Source organism: Vulpes lagopus, chromosome 9 (assembly GCF_018345385.1).
Source record: "Vulpes lagopus strain Blue_001 chromosome 9, ASM1834538v1, whole genome shotgun sequence".
NCBI lineage: Eukaryota > Metazoa > Chordata > Mammalia > Carnivora > Canidae > Vulpes > Vulpes lagopus.
In genome coordinates this window covers 58,184,363-58,194,808 of record NC_054832.1, presented here as the reverse complement: position 1 = coordinate 58,194,808, position 10,446 = coordinate 58,184,363, and the positions used below count along the sequence as shown (strand labels likewise).

The following is a 10,446-nucleotide window of genomic DNA, read 5'->3' as shown; positions in this document are numbered from 1 at the left end:
ATCTGTTCCTGGCCACCTCTGAGGACACTGCCAGACACCTCACTTCAATCCAAGTTCAAAGTCTGACATTCCTTGAGCCACTCCAAGATGAAAATCTCAATCAGGATTGTTGCCTCATGTGATGTGACCTTTACTCTAGGGATGGAGCTCTGCTGGTTTCTGGCTTTAGTTTTGATGGGTGGGATGCTGGTGTAGCTCCTCATCTTGTTTTCTGGGCAACATTCCCTGTGATATTGTCAACACAGTGGCTCAGCTTTATAATCTGAACTGGTAAATGAATGCCCTAAGGATGAAAGGAACAGAGTGCTAGGCTCAGCTGTTTAGTAGAAACTGAAAGACCAATTTCAACCTTACTCTCACTCACAAGGCTCTACGTCATTGGGCCTTTGGCTGTTGGTCCCCCACTGGCTGACTCTGAACCAGCCACATTATCATCCAGGTTGGCCTTCATACGAAATCTGTCCCAAGGCTTCTGAACTTGGGATCATTGAACTTGCCTAGAATCCATCTACAATGTTTACAATTTTCAAGCCTTCAGAGTTATTGCAAGTCAACTCATTTCCGTGATTACCAAAAATTGCTATTTATCTGTATCTTTTAGGGCTCGTCACTTTTGATGTTGTATTATTTTTCTTTCTTACCCCGCCTGTAACACAGGCCCTTTGAAGATAAAGGCTTTCTTTTATCTGTCATCCTTCTTAGCATAGAAGGTACTAAGTACTTGTTTAATGTCCGTTTTTAAAGAGTATTAGGTTTACCTTTATGATCTCAGGTCTCCTCAGACATAGCTTAAAACAATTAGTCTTAATTTGTAAATATATTCAAGGTAACTAATTTACCTTAGAGATAGGGCAAAAGTATGAGAACATTTTTTTTAACAAAAGAATATAACCGATGAAGAATGGTTAATGGTTTACTTCAAAGCAATTTTTTTCGAACTCTCCGGGATAGGAAGGGTAGGATGTTCTGTTGTGGCACTTCACACAGATGGTGGTTTAAATGTATGTTTCAAAACTGCTAGCACCTGATTAAGTTTCTTTGGAAAAGTTAGTATAAAAATGCAAGTACAATCAAATTTATTTAACAAACATTTATTAAAAGCTTATAGGATAGGTACTGTGTGCTACATGCTGGGGACACAAGCACCATTGAGACATTGTCCTTCCGTTAAAGAATCCCAGGATAGAAAACTGATAAAGGGGTGGGAAGGGAAGGACAAAGATAACCTTGTAACTACTACATCTGAACTGGACTTTTCAGGTAGGAAAGCAGATGATGAACATTCTAGGAACATGGAAGAACATGAGCAAAGCACAAGCAGTCTTATTTTGCTACTATTCACAGAACAAAGTGTGGATGGCTGATGAGCAGCCTGGGAACATCAGGATCAGGCAAGGGCACTGGAGGAAAGGGAGAGATTTCAGGTATTTTTTTTAAAGATAGGTTCAATAGAGCTTAATGACAAAAAATGTCAGAGGGGACTAGGAAATAGTGGTAATTTTTCATTTGGATAACTAGGTTGGATATAGAAACACCATTGTGAGAGGAAAGAAAAGAGAAGTATGTTCTTGGGGATGTGATAGGGGACATAAAAATTTTTAATGTTGTTAGATACCTTTTCTGCAGGACAGAGCCATCCTCATTAGGTTCTTGCCTGAGTTTTATCTACCCACAATAGGTCCTTGAAGGCCAAGTACCTATATGAGAAGATATCTTCTACCTTAGTTTCTTTATTTCAACTTTCCTTATTAGAACATTTCCATATCCACTGAACTAGAAAGAGCAGATGGGTACTTCCACTTACATATTTGCCTTAAGCAAACATTAAAAAGAAATCTCATAAGCAATTTAAAAGATTTATTGATAGGAGTTCCCAACAGCATAGGTATGGAACCACTGTGGCCTTGGCCCATATTATCCTAGCACAGAAAACCCTTAGTTGCATCATTCAGTTCATCTTTAATTTTGCTGTATGTTAGTGTGAAAGGTACTAAGGAATATAGGGATTTCAACAGAATCACTTATCCACAGTGGCTTAAATCTTCTACAAGAGGTAGAAATTATTTTAGGTATTATAATAAAGGATGAGAGTGTCACTGAAGTACAAAGGAAGATGGATCTTGCATTTATCTAACCAGCTATTGTTGAGGGTTGCAGAAATAGCAAGTTGAGATAAGGTAGTACAGCTCTCCCAAAGAAGAGTAAGATGCTCCTGGGGCAAGCAGATCTCCAATGAATAGAAAACTTAGAATATCAGCTGAGCATATGTTTCTTCCTGCTATGAATAACAGAGATGTTTATCTCCTTTTCTCTTCTTATAGCCTCAGGAATCACTCGACTAAGTAAGTTGATTGATCTGTGTGTATATTCAGGAAAGCATCCCAAAGTTCTCTACAGTAGATCTGTATTTATCATACAACTTAAAGTTCAGCAACACCAGACTCATGGTAACTCTAAGCAGTGCCTGGGTCTCAATTTCCACCTTTTCTGAAAACACCAGTCTTTTAATCAGGACTTGTTTAATTAAAGCATGAAGAATCACTAAAATACACTGGGCTACACTAAGTAAACATGATCAGTTAAATAAATAAAAGCACTTTAGTGACTATCTTCATTCTATTGCAATTATTTTTGGAGTTGGATATTTTACTCTTTCGACAATCCTTTGAAGATCACAGTCCTCTGTAAAGAGAAACTAGTACAAAGTAAATTTTACATTATAAACTACAAAGAGATTTAATATCTATCCAATTTAATATTCAAGTCTACATAAAATAAATCAAGGACAACCGCTTTATTATTAAAAGTTACTGAATTCCATAAAGCACACAATGTAATTTATATTCAACTAACAAAAGTTTGATACATGTATTTAAAAATATATAATATATAGATTTGTCTTAACATTTATATTCTATTCAAAAAGCAGTAGCTTTACATATGGTACAACTTGAATTTATAAAATATATATACATCCACCCTATTCAAATCCTCAAGCATGAGCTTCCATTCCTATTAATAAAATGCACAATTTGTATTTCTGAATATTGAGAGAAAAATGGTACCAACTAAAAACAACAAACTCATTTTAACTTGCACAAGGACTTCTTAATACTAGATAACTGATACAATAATCTTTTGAATAATTATTTTACCCCAGCCTGCCAATCAATTTGCATTTATGTAAATCATCTGTGGTTAACTATGATGAGACTTCCACTTGTTTTCATGGTATCTGACAATCTACCACATTCCTTACTCGACTTGTTTCAGGCTTTAAAATTAGATAGGTGGGATTATTCAATCTTTCCATTTAGCTCTAAATTTGATAAGCGATGTCACACCTAACAAGCCAAAGCCCAGAACCATGATTAGCCACTGAGAAAGCAGCTCAGAATTACTGCAGAAGCAAACTTTTCACAAAACCCGGACAATGTATGCATCAAGGAATTGTTTCTCTTTTTCCCTGTCAACTGCACTCAATCTACACAACTGCAGTTCTTTTAGGCATGTTAAAATATACCAACTTCTATTCAGGCATTTCTTTCATATATTCATAATGTCTTCAGATATTATATTGTTTTATAAAAACATTTTCATAAAAAAAGACATTCATGTAACTATTCCAGAGATTCATCCATAAATGTAAATCCCAATAACATCTGAGAATTAAAATCATAATTAACACCTCAATTATCAGGACCATAGTCAGAAGCAGAACATCAACTTGAAGGATAAAGATCTAAGTTTGAAGTACATGTCTGGACTTCACGGGCCTCTAATGATAATGATGCATGCAAGCCTGTCTTTAATGCACAGTTTATGCTGAGAAAACAAGTCTCTCACTAATTATTTTTTTAAAAAAATCAAATCTCAAAAATGGCTTAGAAACTTAAATGGAAAAACACTTTTACCAAAACAAGTAATTTAATTCATTTGGGCAATAATTAGGCTTTGGGAGATTCAACATCCAAAAAGTAAAACAAAACTCCCTCGATAATATATGTCATTTTTAAGAACTAAACTACTTAGTTAACAGCTCACTTATCAAGTAGTCAATTATTCAACAAATTTAGCCACCTACTGATGAACCAAAATAAGGTTTCAGAAATTCTATGTATTTTATTTGCAGGAAGGAGTCTTTTTCTTTAAGAAAAATTTCTGATGTAATTTCAATAATCTTCCTTCTCTGGATTCCCTAACCTCAAGAAAAGGAAAGGGGACAAAAAGGGAGGAAGGCAGGAAAAGGAGAGAGGAAAGCTTAGGAAAACTGAAGACAGACATACATATTAGACATCTGCTAGGCGGGAAGAAAGAAAAATAATAGAACAGACAGACTGCAAAGAGGATTAGGGCTAAAGGGTGCAGATTAAGAGACACCTTCACAGATCTTAATCATGCAAAGGAATTAGCATAACACAGAATCGTGCAGTAGCTGATTTTGGTCACAGAGAATCTTCAGAAAAGATATGGATAAGCCTCAGTTCTTTTTGAAAACCAATTTATATACACTTAATAAATCCTAACCATTCAGCTAAAATATATACAAAAAACTAAATAAAAGTGAGATCAAGAAATATAAGCAGCAGTAACCATAAAGGCTTAGAACTAGTGACACTGAATTCTTTATTTAAAAAAATTTTGAACACACAGTACCTCCTCTTCTCTTCTATTTTTAGGAAGAAGCTTTAACAAGTTTTAAATATCTCAATTCTCAAAAACAATAGGCTTTTTAAAAAATAAGACTTGATTACCAGAAACAAGTAATATGTGGTTACATACCATTTTCATATCACTACTCATTTCCATTATTTGTCAATTCATCTTTGAGGCGATCTGGAAATAATTAAGCAGTCACTAGATACCTGTTTTAGAATCTGAAGAAATTATTATTCACCACAGGAATCTAATGATATATATTTGCATATATTTAAAATTTCAGAAGGGAAAAACTAATAAACTATCCTAGTTACTTTATACCAAATATTCATATATGTAGTCAAAACAATAAGGATTAAGATCTTTCTCCAGATGAACTGTATATAAAAGCTATTTTTTAGCATTTTCTTTTGGGGATTAAAAAAAGCTTTATTTCCCTGCTAGCTAAAAGGAGGAATTCATCCACTACAAGTAAGTCCTTTAGAGATGAATATTAAATTCCTTAAGAGAACAGCCATAAAATTTATTTTAAAAAATTTATCTTAAAAAAACTGAAAACCATTTCTCTCTTTAAAATCTATGGCATTAATACCTATTTGACATAATATAATTTTTTGAAAGGGCACCAAGTTCATGATCTAAGCATGCAAAATAAGGAAATGAATGTATCACTGTCTTAACAGAATTTGGCAAACCAGAAGAATGGCCTCAAAATAAATAAATAAATAAATAAATAGAGTACATATTGTCTAAATATGAAAGTATAATTCTGTAGGCCTATGCAACAGATAGTGCCCCATAGAGCTAGGGAAGAGGGAAGTAGCATAATCCTATATACATTTTCTTGGTATTCTGGTTGTCCTTCAACAACACACTACAGAGAAATATTCTTTTTATTATTACAAAGCCATTAAATGCCCTCTAGAGCAATGACTTAGGTAAACGTCTTATGCCTTTTAATAATGTAACTTACATTTAAAATTAACTTAATTAAATCTAAGTGCAAAGGAGTTTCCAATAATTCCTAAATTCAAGGGAGTAATGTAATAAATAAGTTGTTACCTTATTGCAAATTTTGAGTGGTTGATATTTCTATATTTTAGGATATTTCATCTTATCTTCTTTTAAACGATAAAATGTACTGATATTATTTGGTTTCCTTTACTTTCCTCTACTTAGTTTTATTTTATGGTATCTCTATGTAGAGAAAGAGGTATGTTAAAATACTGCTATTTTTATTTTTAAAAATTCAATTGAGGCTATATGTGACCTATTAATCTATAGGACAGCATTGTTAATCTTTGACCTGGTATATTAATTCCTTTGGTGAATAAATGTCACAGGTCATTGCTTTATAAAAGATTTTTAGTACGAGGACCAGCAGTACAGAGAAAGATCCCCCGCCCCCCACCCTCACCCCTGAAAATGATCAAGTCAATCAGTAGTTTAGAGCAGTTGTGTAAAATATGAAAAATATATAATTTGCCGCTGCAATTTTCATATTAAAAAGCAGTTAAAAACTAAGAGTAGCTCAAAGCATTCCAAAAAACATTTTCTGTCTTGGTTAAACAGGCCAACTGATAAGACGGATAGAGACTACTGTGAGAACTTATATGTACCTAGTCAAGAAAGAACAAAAAGTGTTTAATTTTAAAAAAGTGGTATTTGCTAACTATAGTATAAACAAGTGTCCACAATTTGGTGGCTGGCCATAGTTTTAATTTTTTTTTCAAGTTATTCTACAGCAGACATATTTTTGAAGTCTACCCACCCCTGAGTTCAGCAATTATACTTTTAGAGTGTAAAATTATATGCCCTTAATTAACAACATGTACAAAGCTACAAAATGTCATCTATACAGAGATTAAAAACAATTTTGAAAATATTCCTTGCCAATTATTGATTGGATGTTTTGCTGGGGTACATACTTCAAATCTTTCAGCCAATTGGCTTTTATTTTTAAGCCCAAATTGATCCATATATTTATTCACTGCAGGATATGTCAAAAAGAGTGCAACAACAGGCAATAGTAAAAATAACATTGTAGTAGAAACAGATTTTTGCATATGTGAAAAGGTAATTTATAAAATACATAATTGCTTTTTAAAAAGAGAACCTAGTTGCAGTATCATTAACTTACATGGTACTGAGAATTGGACGTTTCAACAATTTTTTTCTATAGAAAAATTTTATCTAGCTGTAAGCAAAGTCTTTTAAACAATAAGAAAACAAAACAAATCCCTCCAGGAAAAACTGCACGGTTGTGTGAGACAAATAAGCAAACATACCATTCTATAGTGTACTTTGCCTAAATTTTAAAATAAAAATGTCCACACTCTTTTGTTAAAACATTAAGCCTCTGTCAAAAATGTATTTCTTATTTTAGGGTACAGGATTAAAGGACAAAATGATACAAGTAAAGAAAATTTACAAGAAAAAACTTGACAAAAGCTTTTCAGTTGAAGTACTATAACATTCAAACTTGACTTAAAACATAACAAAAGAAACAAAATTGCAAACGAAAATCGTTTATGGATTTTCCAAACATAAATAAAAGAAATAGTGTTTAGGCAGTAGGGCTCATGCTGATGGCTAGCAGGAAGTAACAAAGTGTAATCTACTTGGAAAAATCGTTACTGTACAAACAAGCCCCAGTGAAGGACTGCAGCAATTGCATCATCACTGCCATTGTTCTTACTTCCAAAATCAAGCCTTGATTCAACCATTCATACCCTAGACTATTCATACCTTTACTTCAGAGATTGAGGAACTATATACAACAAATGAATTTATTTTCACCATAGGGATAACAATATTGTACCTCTCTGCCAATGTTACGTGAAAACCTTACATGTCAAAACAATTTGACAGCAGATATAAACAATTCAATAAATACTCAATGATCTTTCATTATAGTCCTTTAAAGACGCATGTTAATTCATGCTGTTAACCTCAGGATCACAGTGCATAGAATCCAAATATAAACAGTTGGGGTGACTTTCAAAGTAATGTTGGATCCCTCACTTTATTTATAATCCCACTATAACCAATAAGCTCATTTCATAGGCCCTATCATGCATTAATTATTGGGTGGCAGGAGTTAATGAAAAATTTTCCTGTTAAACGTCCATTGCCGGCAATGAACGTCCCAAAACCGCCAAGGAAGTCATTGTTATTGCACAATACATGAGGACCTGGAACTTTTCCAAAAGCTTAAAAAAATAAAAATAAAAAATGGAATTATATTGACATTTCCTGACACCTGCATTAATACTGTATGACTAATAAAAGCATGTCAGTTGCCTGGACTGAACCAGCGATCAACATGCGCCCAGAATGCACACGAGTAAAAATGCAGTAAAAGGAAGTAGTCTTCATTGCCTATAGGTCACTTCCAGTCAAAGGTTAAAGTTCAAAGACTGAATGATCAAAGTGCTCATTTTCTCAGTAGGACTATCTTCTGCTAGGAGGATGATAACAGTGGCATCAACAAGTATCATCTTTAAGAAAAGGAAAAAAAAAGATAATTAAAAAAGTCAAGCATGCATAAGTAAAATCCACAAGTTAGTCTAACATAGAAATAATTTCAAGTAGCAAGAAGAACATGGTTTACATGTCTGCCTTGCCTCCCCCAACCCTTGCAAATAAAAAGTCCAGTTTGTTTCAGTTATATACTGACAAATCAAGTTCTATTCTTTAACACAAATAGTAGTTCACACAAGTCTTAGATGATGCATCAATCAGTATGTCAGTTCTATTTAAAATAATACATTGATATATGATAGCACATATTCAGGATTTATCAGTCTTAAGAGTTCTTTTCTGGGCAACAATTTTAAATTGTAATGAGAAAGGAAGTAAATTCCTGACCAACAATGTCATGGTGTTTAACACAGGATAATGCAAGTTGTGTCTTTAGAAAGGAATAACTTTACAAATGAAGTATCACTGCCAAATCAATTAATACATTTCTCTTAAGAAAATACATTTAAAAAATACACTTTTCAGCAAGTATAGATACATATACAAATGAGGTCATTTAAAAAAAAAATCCCACAGGTTTAGTAATGCCTTCTGGTAGCCTCAACACATTATGTAAGACATATAATTGTGGGGTTCATAATGTATTTTACAAAATTATTTCACAAGACATATCTGAAGGATTTGAAGTCGGGATCCCTGGGTGGCGCAGCGGTTTGGTGCCTGCCTTTGGCCCAGGGTGTGATCCTGGAGCCCCGGGATCGAATCCCACGTCAGGCTCCTGGTGCATGGAGCCTGCTTCTCCCTCTGCCTATGTCTCTGCCCCTCTCCCTCTCTCTGTATGACTATCATAAATAAATAATAAAAAAAAAAAATTCAAAAAAAAAAATGAAGGATTTGAAGTCTAGTTACTGTTTAGAAAACAACTTTAGAAAGAAGCAAGACTATTGGCAACTACCCAAGACTCGTGAAAGCTCTCATGAGAGCATTTCTGAAAAACTGGCCAAACTACAAACTACGTTAGGATCTATGTTAAGATCGACACATTGCTAATAAAAATCCTCATTCCCAATGACTCAATGAAAGCTAAAAGCCTCTAAGTCTGATTTCTATGCTGGGCAAACTCATATAGAATATCCCATCACCCTGTACTTTAAGGGAAATTTAAAGGGTGAAATATACTAGATTTTTAAAATAAATCTTACCTAAATCTTAGAAATCTTTAAAGAAAGAATATCTTTAAGAAAATAAGTGGATAGTTTGCAGCTTCTAAGTGTCACATGAAAGTATCTGTTTCTTTTTTTTTTTTTTTAAAGTATCTGTTTCTTAAATTACCGTGAAACTTAAAGAGATATGGATGTCATGAATACAGAACAAACCTAAGAATGTAAAGAGGTTCCTTGAAACATCACTCTTCCAACAGAGTAATTTATAACACTAGGGTCCTTGAAAAAACTAAAACTAATCACACTTACATCTCTAGTCTAAGAGATGGCACTAAATTCTACCTAACAGGTCAAACTGTAAGTATCTTACCACATGGCAATCTGTACAATAAGAAAAGTGAGACAAAATTCATCTTGAACATTATGTACCTAATGTTCATAATAATAAGCTCTTATCCCCATAGTCATACCGTCTTTGATATGCAATATCATAAATCTATCTCCATCAGGTTATCCATTCTGGAAGTTTTCAATACAGTAGGCTGTTGGAGAATATGCTCCAACCCACCAAAAAATGGTTAAGAAATCCAAATAAAGCTATTCTCCCTAGCCCAAGCCCTACCTTGGATTAGAGGTTAAAAAAAAATTAAGATTAATACTAAATTCTCTGCCTTGAATACTCTAGCGAAATAAACTTACTAATCAATAAGTTTTGAAAATGGAGTTCAATTATCTCTTATAGCTGGACTCACAGGGACACATGGACTTTCAACATTACAAATCCGTCATGGCTGTAAGTAATCAAAGAATCTATGAGCAAATACTTAAGTATGGAAACAAGTATGAGCTAATGCCACAGCTAACTTTTCCCCAAATAAAAAAGCCATCACCAAGAAGCAAAAAAATCATTTGTTAAATACTAAGATAATTTACATAAAAAGAGGTTTTAGAATAAACTCATCATGGATCAAAAGACAAATGTAAGTAGACAAAACGTGATCAAAGAACAAAATCTATTTAGCCTCTTGGCTAAAGTATTTGTAGTAAGATGAAGGTCTGAAAAAAGAAATCAGATTAACAATTTAAATTTTTTTTTTTCTGGAACTGTAGAAGCCCTTATTGAAAGTATACCCTCAAATAT

At 33.5% G+C, this 10,446-nt stretch overlaps 1 protein-coding gene across 1 annotated transcript in view; it reads right to left on the bottom strand.

Moving 5' to 3' along the window:
- Positions 1–2,779: 2,779 nt before the first annotated feature.
- Positions 2,780–10,446, bottom strand: part of UBE2W (ubiquitin conjugating enzyme E2 W) — a 77,512-nt gene continuing 69,845 nt past the window's right edge. Inside the window, 1 exon segment of the mRNA XM_041768926.1 lies at positions 2,780–8,159. Within this exon segment, the coding sequence (XP_041624860.1) occupies positions 8,146–8,159 (14 nt within the window). The 3' untranslated portion in view covers positions 2,780–8,145.